This window comes from Oncorhynchus nerka, linkage group LG25 (assembly GCF_034236695.1).
Source record: "Oncorhynchus nerka isolate Pitt River linkage group LG25, Oner_Uvic_2.0, whole genome shotgun sequence".
Classification (NCBI taxonomy): domain Eukaryota; kingdom Metazoa; phylum Chordata; class Actinopteri; order Salmoniformes; family Salmonidae; genus Oncorhynchus; species Oncorhynchus nerka.
This window is the reverse complement of record NC_088420.1, coordinates 28,839,964-28,861,318: the sequence shown is the minus strand read 5'-3', so window position 1 is coordinate 28,861,318 and position 21,355 is coordinate 28,839,964. Positions and strand designations below refer to the sequence as shown.

Here is a 21,355-nt window from a genome sequence, read left to right as displayed (position 1 = left end):
AGATGGGAACAATCTAGGCTTGTTTAGATCCAAAATACCCCAGGTGGCCTGCCGCTACTCACTCCCACCCTCTCCCACTGCTCTGGGCTAGTAGACCACAGAGACGCACAGTCAAACCCTAGCTCTTACCCTTTCACCTTTGAAACTATTGATGATTTCTGAGTTCACGTTGAAGCTCAGTTAGGGAAATAACCTAAATTAACCCCCGATTACAGTGAGGACTAATGTAGCCACAAGCAGGCAGCAGCATCAATGAATTCAGCTCAATGTTAGTTCAAGTTGTACTCATGCATTCTGACCACCATTTCATTCATTACTGTACTTACAACATGAAACATGGTGCAGAACCCAGTGCAAACATTCCATACAGTAGCTTTCATTCGTAAAGTCAGTGTTTATGCTCATAGCTGCACATTTCTATTTTACATTAACAGGATTAACAGAACTTCAAGACAGCAGTTTGATCATGTCCAAAATCTCCCAATAATTATGCTAATTGTTGGGCTGACTATTTTCAAAGCTTACAATTTCCACACAGTATCTCTTTTATTATTTTCCTTTTGAATAAAAAGAGGAAGAGAAAGGCAAACAACGAGGCTTTTTTCCCTTGTTGAATTCTTTGACTTAATTACTTCCGTAGCATGGCCTAACCCTCAGGAGACCCTGTGGATTTCGGTTTGTGATTAGAGACAGAACGGCGGGCACATAGAACCTAACCAAATGAAAACACCAACTTCAATGTGCAGTTAGGGGGAGAATAAAAAGCTAATACTTAGCATTTTAATTAAACATTATCTTTCTGAAAAACCACAATTTAGTTAACGTCTACAGTATTTCCTTTTTACAAATCACTATGCTCATTTCAATATCTTGTTTCCTTTCCATTGAGGAAAGAGCGAAAGATGGCAACATCATCAACATATTGTAATCAGGAGGGTTGTGTTAATTGACTATTTGGCTTATTTGGCCTATTTGGCCTTTTCTAAATGCACCTCGCTACTGCATTGTGAAAATGCAACAAAAAAAACATTCAGTACTGGCACCTCTTTGCAGTCCATTTCAATGGTAGTCAGTAATTAGACTGTACACACACACACACCACTGGGCACACACTGGTTGAATCAACGTTGTTTCACATTTACAGTTTAGTTTGCAGACGCTCTTATCCAGAGCGACTTACATGAGAAATGAAGGTTAAGTGCCTTGCTCAAGGGCACATTGACAGATTTTTCACCTAGTCCACGTCAGTTCAATGAAATTATGTTGAACCAACGTGGAATATACAGTGCCTTGCGAAAGTATTCGGCCCCCTTGAACTTTGCGACCTTTTGCCACATTTCAGGCTTCAAACATAAAGATATAAAACTGTATTTTTTGTGAAGAATCAACAACAAGTGGGACACAATCATGAAGTGGAACGACATTTATTGGATATTTCAAACTTTTTTAACGAATCAAAAACTGAAAAATTGGGCGTGCAAAATGATTCAGCCCCCTTAAGTTAATACTTTGTAGCGCCACCTTTTGCTGCGATTACAGCTGTAAGTCGCTTGGGGTATGTCTCTATCAGTTTTGCACATCGAGAGACTGAAATTTTTTCCCATTCCTCCTTGCAAAACAGCTCGAGCTCAGTGAGGTTGGATGGAGAGCATTTGTGAACAGCAGTTTTCAGTTCTTTCCACAGATTCTCGATTGGATTCAGGTCTGGACTTTGACTTGGCCATTCTAACACCTGGATATGTTTATTTTTGAACCATTCCATTGTAGATTTTGCTTTATGTTTTGGATCATTGTCTTGTTGGAAGACAAATCTCCGTCCCAGTCTCAGGTCTTTTGCAGACTCCATCAGGTTTTCTTCCAGAATGGTCCTGTATTTGGCTCCATCCATCTTCCCATCAATTTTAACCATCTTCCCTGTCCCTGCTGAAGAAAAGCAGGCCCAAACCATGATGCTACCACCACCATGTTTGACAGTGGGGATGGTGTGTTCAGGGTGTTGAGCTGTGTTGCTTTTACGCCAAACATAACGTTTTGCATTGTTGCCAAAAAGTTCAATTTTGGTTTCATCTGACCAGAGCACCTTCTTCCACATGTTTGGTGTGTCTCCCAGGTGGCTTGTGGCAAACTTTAAACGACACTTTTTATGGATATCTTTAAGAAATGGCTTTCTTCTTGCCACTCTTCCATAAAGGCCAGATTTGTGCAATATACGACTGATTGTTGTCCTATGGACAGAGTCTCCCACCTCAGCTGTAGATCTCTGCAGTTCATCCAGAGTGATCATGGGCCTCTTGACTGCATCTCTGATCAGTCTTCTCCTTGTATGAGCTGAAAGGTTAGAGGGACGGCCAGGTCTTGGTAGATTTGCGGTGGTCTGATACTCCTTCCATTTCAATATTATCGCTTGCACAGTGCTCCTTGGGATGTTTAAAGCTTGGGAAATCTTTTTGTATCCAAATCCGGCTTTAAACTTCTTCACAACAGTATCTCGGACCTGCCTGGTGTGTTCCTTGTTCTTCATGATGCTCTCTGCGCTTTTAACGGACCTCTGAGACTATCACAGTGAAGGTGCATTTATACGGAGACTTGATTACACACAGGTGGATTGTATTTATCATCATTAGTCATTTAGGTCAACATTGGATCATTCAGAGATCCTCACTGAACTTCTGGAGAGAGTTTGCTGCACTGAAAGTAAAGGGGCTGAATAATTTTGCATGCCCAATTTTTCAGTTTTTGATTTGTTAAAAAAGTTTGAAATATCCAATAAATGTCGTTCCACTTCATGATTGTGTCCCACTTGTTGTTGATTCTTCACAAATAAAATACAGTTTTATATCTTTATGTTTGAAGCCTGAAATGTGGCAAAAGGTCGCAAAGTTCAAGGGGGGCGAATACTTTCGCAAGGCACTGTATGTTGAATTGACATCTTTGCCTAGTGGGACAGGCCTGGAGTCAAAATATGGATTAAACTCCTATTATATGCAAGGAATATTATGGCTCTGATTCATTTGTAAAGAGAACATAATTGAAATGGTCTGGTCTGTTAGCATATAATTAATAGAAGATAATGTCATGATCATAGATTTAGGAGAATGATACCTGTAACCTTAGAATTTACTTTATGTTTTTATGCTATGCTATTAGATGTAAAAGGAATATTAACTTTTGATATCCATATTCATCAGGTCCTCAACATGCATCAGGTTTAGAAAGATGACATTACTTACAGGTGCTTTTGATTAGACAGGCTGTCCACTCGACATTAGACTGGACCAGGCAGTGTGACTATGGTCAGCTCATTCTCATATTCACTATATTTCATGTTAGACACACAATATTCATATCAAGAGCAGGAACATGAGGGTTGATGTATGTGCTGTGATATGGGAAAATAACTTTGTAGTGTATGTGCCTTGCCTAAGTGTAGTGGCAGATCGAAGTCATTAAAAAGGGTGTAAAGTGGCAACTAATCCATTCTGGCTGTAATTGCTTATTAACAAATGGCCCCTTAAATGATAATGTGGATTTGGCAGGCAGCTGGAGTCGTGTTGATTAGAATGTTGTGACATATTTCCAGGTCGTCAGTGTGGCCAGCAGTGCCTCATATTTCACAACACATCTGCATCTTCATGCCAACACATTCACCTTGTACAACTCAGTTTGCATTTTCTTTGGAAAATTACAAAGTAGCAAAACGAAAGCCTTACACCCTAATATTGACAAAAACACAAGCTGTATGTTTCCATTCCATACAGGTTTACCATAGCTGTCATAGTCAGTAATCACCCTTTGAGTACTGTTGAAGAAAGCTGTGTGTGTGGGTGTGTGTGTGTGCGTGTGGCAGCATCAAGTGCCACATGAGATGGATTCTGAATAGAGTGAGAAGGGTCTACAGGACTTCAATACTAATGTAATGCTGTGACTGACAGATCTAGTAATCCTTTGAGAGGTACCTAGAATAAATCAGCTTTTCTATGGGATTCTCAAGTGCTTCTAAGATTATCCCCTATCATGCAGTACTCTCCTCAAATTAAATGTATCAGCCTATAATGGATGGCAATAACATGACCACGCTCTCTCGCATCCCTCACACTAATTATACATTTACACCATTGACATATTCATTCACACATCAAATCAATTAAAGAATTATGTACATGTTCTATAGTTCTTTTCTCTTGTCTGACAGGTTGTGATACAGCCTGGAATCAAACCAGAGTATGTAGTGACACCTCTAGCACTGAGAGCCACTCAGGAGCCCCATAGCCTCATATTGTTATGTCATTCTACTGTTACTTTTTACTTTATTTTGATGAAGTAAATATGTTCTACTTCTTGAACTACACTGTTGGTTAAGAGCTTGTAAGTAAGCATTTCACAGTAAGGTCTACACCTGTTGTATTCGGCGCATGTGACAAATGACATTTTATTTTAATGTTACCATTTCCATGGAAACCCCTGTCCATGGTGGTGGAACGGTGTGACCTCCTTGGACTTTGCATTCCTCACAAGTGTTCACTCTTCCTGTCTGTTTCACAAGAGGAATGCTTTCTCAAGGGCATCATTTAAACACTGTCCTTTTATGCTCATTGATTCCCTCCCCTGCTTTAAAGTGAATTCCATAAATCTATCCATTTATTTAAACTTTATTTCTCACTTCATTAGTTTCAGGGACAGTGTGGCTGGCTCTGAAAAAAAGTTAGGCTCCGTTGAGAGATAAAATGTAATTTCACAGTCAACTTGCTGTGATATATTATTTCGCAACAATGGAGTGGGGCAGATAGGAATTCCACTTAGTTTCAGTATTTTGATGTAGCAGTACATCAGAGATTGGTCTCTAGGGAGGCTTGAGTGTTGGCAGGTGGCAAACATAGCAAGGACTATGGTCTCAACTACAGAGACCCTACACATTTTGGTGTGAATGACTTTTGCAGAAAATTACACATTTTACATACAGATAAATTAAAAACGTTAAAATCTCTTGAGAGCACAGCTCATTAAATAATAGCTTGATTGAGCTTCAGTAAATAACTGATTTGTAGAGATTGTCGGGTGACAATCGGGGCCAAGAGATAATGAGATGATAATATGGTACTGTTTTGTTCTACATAATTCTATACAATGTGGGTGTCAGTGTTATGTATTTTTCACCCGAACGGCTTTGCACATGCACACACGCCCACACAGATCAGCCAAATGAAAGAATCAAAGACATAATTTATTCCAATAGCTCTGCAGCCTATTTGCTGTGCTACACCATCACATTGTCAAGCAGAAACATGGCACGACCTGATAAATGTCTCTCGCTTCATTAGCTACAGTCTCTCACACCATAAAACACTGGGAGTCTCTATCGGCGATGATAACACTACATACCCACCTCGGGAAGGAAGGGAGAGTAAAACCCATGCACTACATGGGCTAGATTGCAAAAAGAATAGAACAACTGATATCATGCCACAAATTGTCCTGACGCTTTTCAAAGCGTTTTGTTTTGGCAAATTAGATCAGAGCCACCATGAAGCCAGCAAGTCCTGGACCTAGAGACATCTTTAATACCAAGTGTGGGTGTACATATGTGTCCATGGAGCTCAGAGTTTGCTGTTCTTCTGAAACTGTGAGACCAAGCCCAGCACCTGCTCTGTGGCTGTGATGATTTTATTGTGCATGTAGGCAGCGCTGTTGGACGTGGTCTCCTGCAGGAAGTATCTGTAGTTCACCATGATGCCACAGGAGTTGGCCACTCCACGCGGGCTGGTGTCTGCATGCCAGTTCAGTCTCCACATGGTGGCGCCGTTCTGCAGGTGGAAATTGGCCACAGGGTTTAGGGCGTAGCCACGCCTCTTCTCTCCATAGAGGTACCAGGCACAGAGGCGCATCAGGGCAGGCTCCAGGATGTGGACCAGGTGTTCAGAACGGGTCCAGTCACCGGTGCTGATCAGCTTACGCAGGGCATCCAGGGCGTTGGTATCAGGGGTTGTGTTTGTGACATCTGCCACCTTCCCCCACTCGCAGTCAGTTAGCAGCTCCACGCGGCCCTCCTTCCGGTGCTGGCTGAGCAGGCCCTGTAGCCAGGAGGAGAAGCCCGGGATGGGAGACAGGCTGGAGAACTGGGACATGTGAGGAAACTCACTCTGCAAAGACAGAAAGATAGGAGAGTTAGTCTGAGGTAAACCTCCTTAGTATGAAACAACTCTGTCTACACCAGTTAATAAACAATACCAATGTGGTATTATAGAGAGATTAGAAATACATCTTATTAAGATACATTAATTGTATTAAACTTTTTGGTTAAAATAAGCTAAATTATCTGTCAGTCACATTAGATAATTTAGCTTGGTAAGAAGAAAAATACATGAAGTGAATTATCACTAAGATATTTAGGCTCACTTTCTGCCCTCCCTCTCTCTCACTTTTAATACCTTCCATCCAAGCTCTTGACTCTGGTCCCTATTCCCTCTCTGCCATCATCACATGCTGCCTGCCTGCCGCCTACGTTCCACACTCTCTTCTATCTTGCCCTTCTTTACAAGCTCTCTTCATTGCCCTCTCTCTTCTAATCCCTGGCCTTTCTCTCCCTCTCTGTTCTGTTGACTCTTGCTTGTCAAGGCTGTTAAGGTACAGAGCTGTGTGGAGTGTTGATTCACAGGAGGCAGCAGGAGGCAACGTGTGTCAGACAACTCCTGGAAGCAGATGTTGGAGTGTGCCTTTCCTTCTCCCACTCGCTCTCCCTCTCAGCCTCTTTCTCATTCATTCCCCTGTACTTCAATCACACGAGTTAGTGGATCTGAGGAAAACCATGTCAAGAGGTCACTTTCCAATCATTTCATCAGTTTAATTTACTGTAAAACCTTGGTCAGCGGGCTTAGAGCAGGCGTGCAATCCACAAAGACCTGAGGACAGCCAGAATGAGGGAGACAGTAAAGGTGTGATGTAACGCTGAAAGACAACGGGATCCTCCTCCCTTCTTTCTAAATCACAGAAAGACCTTTTCTTTTCCTTCCTCTCATCCATCCATTATTATAGTGGTCTCCCAGCGGCTGTGGAGCTTTTCTATTCCCCTTGATGTGGGGCGTAACACTGCCATGGCACTGCACACAGTCACAGTCCTGAGCCAGCCCAGAAGCTCAACGTTCTTAGTTTTTCCCCCCAACTGATATGAGGGCTATTAGGATGGCCATGGGATAAATCCAGAACTCATAGGCCACAAGAAAAGGCTTTGTAAAACAAAATCAAGTTTCTGCTTCAATTCGAAATCCTCAGAGTTCAAACGGGACTACAGATTAGATGTTCAAGCCCTACAGAACAATGTACATGCCTCAATAATTTTAACCAATGTTAGGAGTGCTTACAGAACAATGGAAAGGCTAGAACACTTAGGCCAGGACTAATAGTTGCGGTAAAGAGGTCAATCGAACTCGACCAAAACAATGGAATTGCCATGGAAACGCATGGGGGAAAGATCCAGTCTCCTCATTGGCCCCCAGCAAAATCAGCCTAGATTTAGCCTACATTGTCTTTCACACTGTTGAGGTAAAAAAAAGACTTGTATGGATGCCAACCCCAACACGTTCATGTCATCATCACCAATCAACTGCATTACAGTTAAAAACGACTTGACTACCACCAACAATTTATGTATGCTAGCTATGCTAACCATCTTATATGAACAGGAGTTAGCATTTAGCAGTCACTTCTTATAAACCCAAATATATCCAAATCGGACTTAAGTAACCACATTGTGGGCCTGTTACAATACATGAATCATGACAGATTTGATGAATATCCACTTTGTTAGATTAGATTTGTTGAACGTGCGCCAATCTGGTCAATAGAACGGCCAACATAATATTGACTCCTTTACCGTGTCGATGCTGCTGAATGTATATTGGGCTACTGTACAAATCAACAAGACACACAACTGCACAGACCACTTACTCTAAGCATACAAGCATATACTCTATTAGACTATCAACTACCCTCACATCAAAACTATCTGAAATGTCATTATTTCGCTCTCGGTCTTGATTGATGTGTGGAGATGGTTATTCAATCATGCTGATATCCACTCTTTACCCTGAAAAACATATTTCAGATGCAGGTAGAACTGCAAGATTGTGAGAGAGTATTTGGCTTAATTGAGAAACTCAAACGACTAAGAGAAATCAAAAAATTAGCCAAAGCATGTTATATAACCTAGACAAGCTATCATAATAACCACTCCTTTCACACTGAAATTACATCCAGCTTATGTTGAACTATTGCTGTGATTGACTGCCATCTGTTTACTGGCCGTGGCCAGAAATGCTTGGTGACGTGAGTGGTTCTCTGGAACTTCTCTGGAAGAGTGAATGGAAATTATCAGGTGACATTGAAGCAAGTGACAAACAGAGAGTAAAGGTCCCTGGAGCTGGCTAATAAATCAACGAATTACGATGCAGCGGAGCAGCTGGTTTTCCTAAGAAACGTTCCACAGTGTTCAGCTAGTCACAGGAGAAGGGCAGTCCCAGTCTTTCTGTCTGCCTGCTCATTTAGACAGTGGTGATGTCATTCTCCACCCACCTGTAGCTCCCGCACAACTCTCTTGATGAGGACGTTCCCTAGCTCCACCCCCTGCAGGCCAGCCTGGGTGGAGGAGATGGAGTAGAACACTGCTGTATTGACTTTGCTCACATCCTCCTCCGAGTCCAGGGTAGCAAATTCTCTCACGATACTCTATTCGACAAGAGAAACAACATTGTTGGAGTCAGACACACAGTCAATGATCAAAATGTGGTTCATGACCTGAAAAGAGGAAAAGTAATATGAATAATAATAATAATAGTAATATGAATCCACATGACAGCCAAACAAACTTATCAATTTATGCATTCTTTCATATTCCATATAAACCTCTGACCTGTATGTTATCAGAGATGTCCTCTGTGAGTGCCACATGCAGGACAACCAGTGGCTCCCCTGGCATGGCAGCGTGGGTGAAGGCATAGCAGCGACGGTACGGCCCAACTCTACGCTTTATATCTGTCCAGTTTCTCACAGGGTGCACAGCTTCATACCTGGCAGATCATAGTGATGGTTAGATATGGGTTTATACCGATTATTGGAGGCCCAAAAAGTCGAAACCGATTAATCGGCCGATTTAAATATATATAAAAAAAACAGTTTTATTTGTAATAATGCCAATTACAACAATACTGAGTTAACACTTATTTTAACTTAATATAATACATCAATAAAATCAATTTAAGTAGATAATGAAACATGTTCAATTTAAATAATGCAAAAACAAAGTGTTGGAGAAGAACGTAAAAGTGTAATATGTGCTATGTAAGAAAGCTAACGCTTCAGTTACTTGCTCAGAACATGAGAACATATGGAAGCTGGTGGTTCCGTTTAACAGTCTTCAATATTCCCAGGTAAGAAGTTTTAGGTTGTAGTTATTATAGGACTATTTCCCTCTATACCATATGTATTTCATTAACCTTTGGATGTTCTTATAGGCACTTTAGTATTGCCAGTGTAACAGTATAGCTATACCATTTGTATTTCATTAACCTTTGAATGTTCTTATAGGCACTTTAGTATTGCCAGTGTAACAGTATAGCTTCCGTCCCTCTCCTCGCTCCTCCCTGGGCTCGAACCAGCAACACAACGACAACAGCCACCACATCGAAGCGGAGCTAATAGCGTGTAAAGCAAGGGAAACAACCACCCCAAGGCTCAGAGCGAGTGAAGTTTGAAATGCTATTAGCGCGCGCTAACTAGCCAGCCAGCCATTTCACTTTGGTCACACCAGCCTCATCTCCGGAGTTGATAGGTTTGAAGTCATAAACAGCGCAATGCTTGACGCACAACGAAGAGCTGCTGGCAAAACGCACGAAAGTTCTGTTTGAATGAATGTTTACGTGCCTACCACCGCTCAGTCAGATACTTAGATACTTGTATATGCTCAGTCAGATTATATGCAACACAGGACACGCTAGATAATATCTAGTAATATCATCAACCATGTGTAGTTAACTAGTGATTATGATTGATTGTTTTTTATAAAATAAGTTTAATGCTAGCTAGCAAATTACCTTGGCTTACTGCATTTGCGTAACAGGCAGTCTCCTTGTAGAGTGCAACGAGAGAGAGGCAGGTCGTTATTGCGTTGGACTAGTTAATTGTAAGGTTGCAAGATTGGATCCCCCGAGCTGACAAGGTGAAAATCTGTCTTTCTGCCCCTGAACGAAGCAGTTAACCCACCGTTCCTAGGCCGTCATTGAAAATAAGAATGTGTTCTTAACTGACTTGCCTAGTTAAATAAAGATTAAATAAAGGTGTAAAAGATTAAATTAAAAATAAAAATAAAAAAACAATTATTTAAATCGGCGCCCAAAAATACCAATTTCCGATTGTTATGAAAACTTGAAATCGGCCCTAACTAATCGGCCATTCCGATTAATCGGTCGACCTCTAGTTTAGGGGTTGTGTGTGCATACTGTAGAGGTTTCTGTGTTTACTACAGGGGCTTCTTACTGGCTGATCTTTTGCAGTATCTCACAGGGGGACTGCCAGGTGATCCTCTCCAGACGCAGCAGACCCACAGAGAACCACTCAGACAGCAGACTCTTCAGAGTGCCATTCAGGTCCTGCAGGTAAAGGGGGGGAGATTGGGTAAAAACATCAGAATCCAGAGGTAAAGTACCTGTGCGCTCTGGCCAGCTACTCTTGTTAGTCTGACAGGAGGGAGACTAATCCAAACCACACAGGATGTATACTGTAGATGCTATTGTGTGGCTGACACTAAAAAACATAGCTTGTTATATTTAACTCTGAACAAAAACATCTGCTTACTGATTAAAGTGATAATTAAACACGTAACCTCAGAGCCCCACACTACCAGTCCCAGCACCTGACTAATGTCATCCAAATAGGATGACACTCACAATGAGCTGCCATAGTGCTTACTAGTGTTTTTGGTCTTTTTTTCCCCTCAATCTGTTCTAGTGTAACCCTTATAAAAACGCAGTGAACGGCTCATCACGCTATCTAGTGACTGACGGCAGCATTAATAATATTCAGCCTAGCTTCCCTTACAGGCTGGTATCAAAGGCATGGCTGACAGTAATTGTTGTTTCATTGCTTTTATGGATGTTTTCATTAGTGGTAGTGAATATGGAACAGGTTGTTCTGGAGCCTACAGTATTGTATTTATATTTTCTCAACAATACACTTTTTAAATACTCAATCAAAACAATTACAGCTCTCACTCATGTTTTAATACCTCAAAATTGAGGTGAGGTATGCTGGGGAGACATAGACCCAGGCCTTGTACTTCAATAAACGCATCGCCATATGAGCAGGGTATAGTCCTCTTCCAAATATCTGACTTCATTATGGCAGAGAAAGGCTCTCTCAAGAAACAAACAGTACACACATTGAGGGATACCCAAATCCACACCATTACACCTGGCTGCATGAACTCAAATGTACTCCATCTGACGTGCCTAATAAAGGTTAAAAAAATATATATATATATATATATATATATACATACATACACACGTATATATATATATATATATATATACATACACACATGTAAATAAATCAAATTTACAGAAGCCCCTGGGCAAGTCGACAGCCAAACATGCCTACGTTCACTATGAATTACTGTACCTGCCAATCATAATATGCACTAAAATTGCTCACCCAACAAAAAACATTGATAATTTTCAGGCCTCAATATGAATATTTAGGTCTACCTCTTCCAAAGTTGCCAAAGGAATTGGCTATTCTTCACGAAACACTCATTATTTACACATTTACTTATCTAGATGAATTTCTCCCTGGAAAGACACTACTTTAGAGGTACCACATCCACATAACCTACAGGGCCAAAAACTGAAAAACCGCACATTTAAAAAAAAAGATGTGCGTGCGCGTTTGTGTCTGCTCGCTCACACCAAAAAAGCCAAACTTAGAATCTGATAACAGGCACAAATACATAAATCTGAGATTGATAAAACCCTGAAAAGGCATTGATATCATGCTGTGTGAAAATAAAACCGCAGCTGGCGCCTTGTCTATGGGTGGAAGGAGCTCACAATTCTTAGTCACACAAAAGAAAAGAAACTCTATTTCATTTGCATTCGTCAAGTTTAGTGACATGGAAGTAGAGGAGAGAGTGAGAGAAGAGGAATCAAACAAATACAATTGTTTAACCCCCCTTCTCTAGCCTTAATGGCTGTGACAATAATGTGAGCCTTTGAAAAAAGCTTGAGATTCAAATCCTTAAGAGAAAATGACTTAAGTCTTTCATACCAGTAAAATTAGGAATTTGTGTTGCATGCCACAGTTGCTACACAGTAGCTACACAGTAGCTACACAATAGCTACACAGTAGCTACACAGCAGCTACACAGTTGCTAGATTGCATGCACAAAGAGAACAAGAAGGAAACTGTGATGCATATAAAACAGGAACCAAAGCCAAAGTTATTCAGTTGTGCAGCCAAAGTTTCCATGGTGCAACAGGATAGCCCCTCAGCCCCCACTTCACTACGTGCCTTTTGCTCCAGTCGGCCTAGATGACGTGAGACTTAGGCTAAAATTGCTTCTGTGACAAACCACAACTAACGTACTTGTCAAATGTGAGGGACCACTACACTAAATTCACAGTAAAAGTATTTTATGAATCCCAGTTATTTTCCTCATCTCTCACCTCCAAGGTAATTTTGTGCACAGGTGAAGATGAATAAAAACGGTGAGAAAATAAAATCAATAGACTGACAGCAGGAAACAAATCTACTGTGGAATTCAAAGTGACACTTCTAAAGAACCTTAGTAATTGCAGTCGTGACCAATGTTCCCTCTAAGCTACGCGTGTGGCGCAGAAATATCAGCCCACAGAGAGAAGCACGAGATTGAACTTCACTCAACTTTCTAGAGCAGTGGTCACCGACTGGTCTATCTCCAAACATTTCTGTAAATGGGTAGACAAACTGTTGCCATTTTCAACCATTTCATGTACAAACTCTGCCTTCCTGGCGGGCCCAGTCTACTGCACTCTTCCTCAGCTGAGACTGACCATCAGATTCAGGCAACATCAGCCCAGTAAAATAAAAAAATGTAAAGCTAATTATTTCAAATGTATGCTAACTCAGCTGTGCTTAACAAGTAATACAACAACGGACAATATGCGGTGATACTGTATTGGGCCTATAGCTTACTGCACAAACCTCATTGCTATAGTACTGTTTATAATAGGTTAATGTTGTATAGGTTAACTAAGTCATCTTGCATTTCGACTCAAAAGTGATCTTGATTCAGAAAAGTTTGGTGACCATTGTTCTAGTTTTCCCCGTTAACACTATCAACGTCTCCATTTACTGTGGCAATTGTGATCAAAAGAATGCAATATTAGTCACTTTCAATTCAAAATACAGAAACAAAACAAACTATGCAAGAGATTTTGTTGTAGGCAGAACACACTACTCAGCCCGTACCCTACACAGACCAGTGAGGCATAAACAATCAGAGCTGCAGTAGGCCTATACGCAAATAGACCATTGCCATATATGGATCTGTGCCATTTACTTTGAACTGGACCGCATTTACAGCATGAGTGGTCGTGAGTAGATGCGCTTGTTTTGAGATCAAAGCGAGAAGTGGATGTAGCCACGTGAGCACATTGTGTTGATATCCTTTGCTAATTAGTGAGTTATTAGCCTAGTTATAGATCACTTTTACTCGGCAATAGGGGAGTGATTGCATCCTACAAGAGCACAAAACCTATACATTTCTAGACATCTTTGAAAAGTGAGTCCGATAAAGAGATTCTTTTCTGTCTTTTCTGTGTTGCATTTTAAGACACACTTGAATAAGCATAGTAGCCAATAGGCAGAGGGCAATATAGTTTGTCTGATTCTCTGTAATAAATGGTATGGGAATGCATTTTATTTTGTAAAGTGGTGTCTTGCATCAAACAACAACATTTTCAGTTACCTCCTTGTCTGAAGGAAAAGTGGATAAACAGGTTAATATCAAGCCCTGCACGTTTATTTATTTTTATTCTCATGGAATGTAGGCCTACATTGAACACCACATATTGGCTGCTACTGTAGGATGAATGATCAAACAGCTATATCCATGTTAAAATGTTATGGGATGCATTTTTCCATTGTTTTTGAGGGTAGGCTACTCTGGCAGGCTTACATTATGATCATTTATATTGCAGCTGGTCCCATTAGGTAGCCTGGCACATAGTAGCCCTATGCTAACCTCACCAGCTTTTAAAAAAAAAAAATTTATTAACGAATTCTGCATCAGCCTATCAAAAACCTTAGATTTTATATCCACCAACCAAAGGCATTTCATAAAATAGATCAACCTGGCCAGCAGAGGGATATTTTAAACCTCCAAATTCAAGGTTTACTTTTGTTCCACTAGGTCTGTAAAGTGTAGAGTCCCAATATTGCATGATACATCCTTGACTATTAAGTAGCGTTATATCGCATGCAACTAAGTCCACGATTTTAATTGTCTGATACACATTGAGACAGAGGTCCAGGTTAAATGTAAACTTCTTCTAATGTTGCAGTGTATGGAGGCCACATTTCTTTCCCAAAAGTAAGGGGGACATTGTATACAGTACAGCTATTTTCGCCTACTGCATTGACAGTGCCACCTTTGTTAAAGTAACTCCTCTCGTTATCATGGCAGATTTCTCAAACACAGGTAAAGGGGAAAAGAGCTGGTCCAGCAGAACATAACCAAATCCCTGTGAGACTTAACTAATCTATAAAGAGGCCAAATAATAACTGGAGGGAAGATGCTGGAAAACTAAACAAAGCATGTCCTAATTGATGACCAATTAGATGTTCCAGTTAAGCAATTTCATCTCTGCTTTTTCACCTCCATGTCCCACAGCACCCAAGGGGAACAATACTTGTATCTATTAAATAAGGTCTTTGTCAGACACACTGATGTGGGTACAAGATAGGTGTAAGAGTATAATGTCTGATTGGACTGATCAGCGCCGGACTGGGACCAGAAATCAGGTCTGGCATTTGACAAACCGGACAATGTTATTTTACTTGAGACCCCAACATGGACCATTTGTTTTATCCCTCAAGGCACACAGGCCCATTATTAGCCAGATAACGATCATTTTGTGAAGAAACAAAAACAAGTTAAGACAGGCCCAGTAGGCTAAAAGTAGACCATCCCATCTAGCATTTTCCCTAAATGCCAGGTGCCTAGTTGGAACAAAATCTTGCAGTATCTGTGGCACTCCAGGAACAGGGTCGCCATCCCTGGGCCAATGCTGTAATGGGGTCATTCTTACAAATCTGACCAAACAAACAAAAAATTCTCAAGCGTAATTTTTCATGAAGATTAGGATCTGTACATAATCTATTTCATCATTATTATCATGTTTTTGTTTATCAGATTATGCATTTTACAAACATTACAATTCTCATTACCGCAAGTTTTCAAAGTACAAAAAAGTTATGAATAAATCAATATGAAAATGTGCAAAATTCAAGCAAAAATGTACAATGTATTTAAAATAAGACACTTCCGCAAAAACTCAATATCTTAGTCCTTAGAATGGTAGATTTTTTGCAGATGCATCATGGTTTTACAACTCATTTTACTATAAACATTTTAAAACTGGTTTAATGATAATCATCCAGGAGATATGCTATGCTAACAGTAAATATAAAAGGTTAGATTGTCAGATGGTCATGACATTTTAAAAATAAAACTAACGTACGTTTCTTCACTAGGGCAAAAGTCATCTGAGCTGAACTGTTCTAGCAGTCTGGTTGAAATGGGACACCAATATTAATGTAAGTCAAGGGGGGCTTCCACGTCATACCCGCGTCAATAGGCCTTTTCAAAATGCCAACACTTTATTTAGTCCGTGATCCTTGTTTCAGCAGGATGTTGTATCTATACCTTATGTCATGCCTTACTGGAATGGATTTATTGATAATATCTGTTGGAAAAAAGTTTGGATGTTGCCACAAACATACCTACTTGTTAACAAAATTAAGGAAGTTTCCTTTAAAATTATTCATAAATACTATCCTGCCAACCACTATATGAAGAAGTTTAAGGAAAACATCAACTCAAATTGCTCCTTTTGTAATGACCACCCAGAAACAGTTGTGCATCTTTTTTGGCATTGTATGCATGTAAGAAAACTGTGGCAAGACATCAGTAGGTTTATAATTGAACACATTTATGAAGATTTTACACTATTGTGGAGAGATGTACTGTTTGGATTCTTTACATACAATAGAAATAAGCGGAATCATTTTTATGTAATTAATTTCATTATTCTTTTGGCCAAATTTCATATACACAAATGTAAATTTACAAACAGAAAACCACATTTTCGTACCCTACAAAAAGAAATTGAACTGTATTTTAAGACGGTTAAATGCTCTACTAACAAAAAAGCTGTTAGAATTGTAAGTATATGCATGTCCCTTAAGGTCCTTGTGTAATTGTAATGTGATATTGTACCCCCTAGCTCGATTGTCCATTGTTTGTAATCTATGTATGCTTGTGTTCCCTCATGTGCTTTATGTATTGATTTGTTGTTAATAAAAAAATTTAAAAAAATTAAAAAACTTTATTTAGTCCGTACATAACATAGGCCTGCATCTGATTTAACTTTGACACACACATTTTCAATGTACCTATTCATTGGGTACATTATATTTGGAACCTATTTCGTCTATTTTGTTTCTTGGCAATCTGTCATATATTAGCTTGTTTGTAAGCAAGTGTATTATGTTAGTGTTTCCAATGGAAATATAGCTAACATTTTCAATCACACCTGTCTGGTTATAGTGAAAGTTACTATTTTGGCAGGTGCAGTCAGACAATTCTGTTATTCTCTTTTGCTTAGCAATTCCCCAAATGCTCAGGAATGACAGTCGATTCCAAGGAGAGAAACACCTGTGCTTTTATATAGAATTCCTGACTGCACCCTAGGAACAGGCTGTACCTGTCAAATATTTCCAAAACCCGAACGGAATTGACATTAACGGGCCAAGTTGTAAACAATGCCTTTACCCGAATATGAGGACTGTCACTTGCTTTAGTTGATATTATTTCAAGCAGATCGGCACGTAGGTCAACCAGAAACTTCACTCCCGATTCCACCCTACTTATGTGATTAAGCAATTGTTTATAGCGAGGAGTCAGACTGTATCGTAACCTGTCCTCTACTTGCAGTATTGTAGCCAAGTCCCTTTGTTGAGTGTCGAGCAGCTTCCCTGCTAGCTCTGAAACTCCTTTGTGGTCAACACCAAAATCGTGTGACAACTTTGCCAGTAATTGTGACTTCTCTTCCTTTTCAAGGCTTCTGTAGAAATGCATAAATTCCACACTGTTCGATTCTGGGGGAGGCGGGGACTTCTCTCTCGTCTCGTATGTAGGTAATGGTACCACAACCCTCGTCAGTATTTCCTCCATGGATCTGACAGGGCCAGCCGAGGTGGACCGAGAGCGCACGCTTCGAAATTCCAAGGCCTCTACCTGTAAAACCGTTCCCAAAACACTTCGATGTTGCCAGCACCTCACACCACTACGCAATGTACAAATTATGTGTTGGGGTATCATCGCAGTCTGGACGTTCTCTCTTTACAGTTGTAAATCGTAACACACGGAACACAACACAATCAGTTCCGGTGTCTTATTAAAGTGACAGTACTTTCACAACCGACCTTTTCAAACCTGTTCCTCCAATGACACTCTCCCCACCTTAAAATGCTTGGTTAAATTGTGGAATATTTTTATCCCACGTGGTTGACCTTTGCCTCTTGTGTATGGGAGAGCAATTATGTAACAAAAATATACATATTGAGTTGGAAAAGAGTGGACAGGTTCCACCCAGACTACTAAATTCCACCCAGACTCTAAAATTAAAACGATGTCTATGAACCTAAAATATTACTTTATTAAATACATATTTAATTCAATGGTTCCCCCCCAAATAAAAAAATACTGAAACATTTTAAAAGTTAGACTTTTTAGATAAAACTATACTAAATATATTCACATTGCCAAATAGTTTATTAAAACACACAGTTTTGCAATGAAGGTCTACATTAGCCTCAGCAACACTCTGTAGCCAGGGGAAAGATAGCTTCTGTCCTCCTCTGGTACACTGACTTCAATACAAAACCTAGGAGGCTCATCCCAGGTAGCAATATTTATCTGGGCTGGACCTGGCCCACATCGGCCACTTGTGTCACCCACATGTGGTTTGGAATTAGGGCCCTGCAGTGGCCCAGATGCGGCAGCCATAACTCAGCCAGAATTGACCCACCTTGTAACTACATTTCAAATCAAATCAAATGTTATTAGTCACATGCGTCAAAAACAACAGACCTTACAGTGAAATGCTTACTTACGAGCCCCTAACCAACAATGCAGGTTTTCTTTAAATGCAGATGAGAATAAGAAATAAAAGTAACAAGTAATTAAAGAGAAGCAGTAAAAAAACAATAGCGAGACAATATAAGGGGGGCACAGGTTAGTTGAGGTAATATGTACATGTAGGTAGAGTTATTATACTATGCCAAGATGATAACAACAGAGAGAAGCAGTGGTGTAAAAGAGGGGGAGGGTGGGGGCAATGAAAAAAGTCTGGTTAGCCATTTGATTAGATGTTCAGGAGTCTTATGGCTTGAGGGTAGAAGCTGTTTAGAAGCCTCTTGGACTTGGTGCTCCGGTACCGCTTGCCGTGTGGTAACAGAGAGAACAGTTTATGACTAGGGTGGCTGGAGTCTTTGACAATTTTTAGGGCCTTCCTCTGACACCGCCTGGTATAGAGGCCCTGGATGGCAGGAAGCTAGGCCCTAGTGATATACTGAGCCATTCGCACTACCCTCTGTACTGCCTCGCGGTCGGAGGCCGAGCAGTTGCCATACCAGGCAGTGATGCAACCAGTCAGGATGCTCTCGATGGTGCAGCTGTAGAACCTTTTGAGGATTGTTGGACCCATGCCAAATCTTTTCAGTCTCCTGAGGGGGAATAGGCATTGTAGTGCCCTCTTCATGACTGTCTTGGTGTGCTTAACCTAAGTGTATGTAAACCTCTGACTTCAACTGTATCAGCCGGCACTGGCACCTTGGCAGTCGAGCCAGACAGACGCCCCTGCTGTTGACGAGTGGTTTCGGCTCGCTGAGGAGACCTGGAAAGCTGAGCACACTCGTCTCCAGCGGGCCATGCTTCAGCACAAGGAACAGGCCGACTGACACCGCATTGAGGCGCCTGTCTTCTCTCCAGGCAACCAGGTCTGGCTCTCCACCTGGAACCTACCTCTCTGCCTGCCCTGCCGGAAGCTGAACTCCGTGGTTTTTGGGGCCGTTTAATGTCCTGAGGAGGGTTGATGAGGTTACGTACTGTTTGCAACTCCCTGCTGATTACCGCATTAACCCGACTTTTCATGTTTCTCACCTCAGGCCAGTGGTGCCTGGTCCCCTCGCTGAGGTTGTACCCTGTGACACCTCGCCTCCTCCTCTGGACATCTAGGGAGGTCCAGCGTACATGGTCCGTGAAATTAAGCCCTGGTCCAGGGCGTCGAGTGGCACGTCTCCAGTTCCTCATCGTTTGGGAGGGGTACGGCCCAGAGGAGCAGTGCTGGGTTCCTGCGGTGGATATCCTGGATGCTTCACTGACCAGGGATTTTCACTGTCGGTGCCCTGACCGACCCGCACCGCGTCCCTGTGGTTGTCCCCGAGGCCGGTGTCGTCCCCCTGCAGCGCGTCAATGGGGTACTGTCACGGATTCCCCCTGTACTGCTGCATATGCCGTTCAACAGCTCCAGAGGTCTACGTCACGGAACTGGATTCATTACCACCAACCCCGGACTGTCTTGTCTCATTACGCACACCTGGTTCCCATTCCCCCTGATTAGTATGTGAATATATGTGCCCTTTGTTCCCCATTGTCCTTGTCGGTTTTTGTTACCATGTCCGTTGGTCCTGTGAGCACCTGTGCTGTTGTATCGGCTTCCATGCTACGTGTTATTGTGCACTTGTTTTACGGGTCTCGTCCCGTGTATTATTTAGAGGTTTACACCTTTGTTTGGAGAAAATAAAAAACCCTATTACATATTCCTGTGCTTGTCTCCTATCATTATACAGCGTGATACGAATACAAATCTAAGCAAGGTTTGAAATAATGTTTTAGTTGAATGTTAAATCTGTTTGGGCTTTTTGTGGTCAATTTGCAGTCTACAAATGATTTGTAATTGTGTTCTGGCCCCGCGACCATCCGCTCAAGAAAATAATCTGCCCGCGGCTGATTCTAGTCGATGATCCCTGTTTTATAGGCTAATATGTGCAATGTCAATCTCAGTAACACATCAGCCAAAGGCATCCATAAATTTGACTTCCTCACTATCTCCAAGATCCAAGTTAATAGTACACATACTGTATATTGCACTAGCTAGATCTAATCTGAAACATGTTCACTTAATATTCACTATTCTTTTAAAATCTCATTATGTGTAGATGGTCTTTGCATGCAGGTAGTCAGTCTCACTATCTTTTCTACCCACTGCATCCAACCTTTCTTCATGGCTTCTATCCTTCTGTATTACAGTTAACTTCAACATCACAATCAACATCTGGCTATTGTTATACACATCACAACTCTGCAGTGTAGACTCGCCTTTCATGCTGCAAAATTCTTTAGACAAATTAAGCCTCTAACCAAACGAGACTCACCAGCAATTGTAAATCTAGCAACGTGCTAGAGTGAGTGAGTGGGTGGGCGCCTGCATTCATTACCCAGAGTAGGGTACTCCATCTTTATATGAATAAATTAATTCACCTTGATATCTGATGCATTATATGAGCAGACAAATGAATCCAGAGTCATCCGTCACTGGCGAGTGTAATTAATAGGACGAAAGAAAAGAAAAACACCTGTAAACACGACTGGCAGCAGCCTTCTGTGACAGGCCATGATAACATTTCATAGCAGACTGGAGTTAAGTTGGAGGTTACCAACTCAGGGGGAGAGAAATATGACACAGCTGGGGAGTTAAATAACCTATATATTTCTCCCTATCCCTCTGCTTTGTATGACAGTACAAAACACAAGAAAGACGGAACTAAAGCCACAGAGGAGTCTCAGTGGGCAGAAAAAGGTCTATCACTTTGTCTTAAGGCATACACTACATATTGTAACAATGTGTTTGCATTTGTATTAGCCTAACAGTGATGTAAGTAGTGCTATCAGCAGGAGCAGCTACAGTAGCAGCAGCATTTTGGCCTAAATCACCACTGCTACAATTTATGTAATTTATATTTGACATTTGTAATGCTGGATAGT

General features: G+C 41.1%; 1 protein-coding gene across 1 annotated transcript; it reads right to left on the bottom strand.

Moving 5' to 3' along the window:
* Positions 1 to 5,200: 5,200 nt before the first annotated feature.
* On the bottom strand, positions 5,201 to 17,701 carry LOC115109349 (malonyl-CoA decarboxylase, mitochondrial-like). Its single transcript, XM_029634154.2, has 5 exons — positions 17,081 to 17,701; positions 10,525 to 10,637; positions 8,903 to 9,059; positions 8,566 to 8,718; positions 5,201 to 6,137 (listed from the first exon to the last, which is right to left on the bottom strand). Exons 1-5 carry the CDS (start codon positions 17,627 to 17,629, stop codon positions 5,595 to 5,597), a joined length of 1,515 nt encoding a protein of 504 aa, XP_029490014.1. The 5' UTR covers positions 17,630 to 17,701; the 3' UTR covers positions 5,201 to 5,594.
* Between the last annotated feature and the right edge of the window lie 3,654 nt (positions 17,702 to 21,355).

What these genes read in the sequence shown, in the direction of transcription:
- LOC115109349 (XM_029634154.2), bottom strand. Translation starts at nt 17,629, where the DNA reads ATGATACCCCAACACATAATTTGTACATTGCGTAGTGGTGTGAGGTGC. An exon ending in GTGACAGTCCTCATATTCGG is followed by an intron (nt 10,638 to 17,080) that starts GTAAAGGCATTG and finishes CTTTACCTGCAG; the next exon opens with GACCTGAATGGCACTCTGAA. An exon ending in GAGTTGTGCGGGAGCTACAG is followed by an intron (nt 6,138 to 8,565) that starts GTGGGTGGAGAA and finishes CTGTCTTTGCAG; the next exon opens with AGTGAGTTTCCTCACATGTC.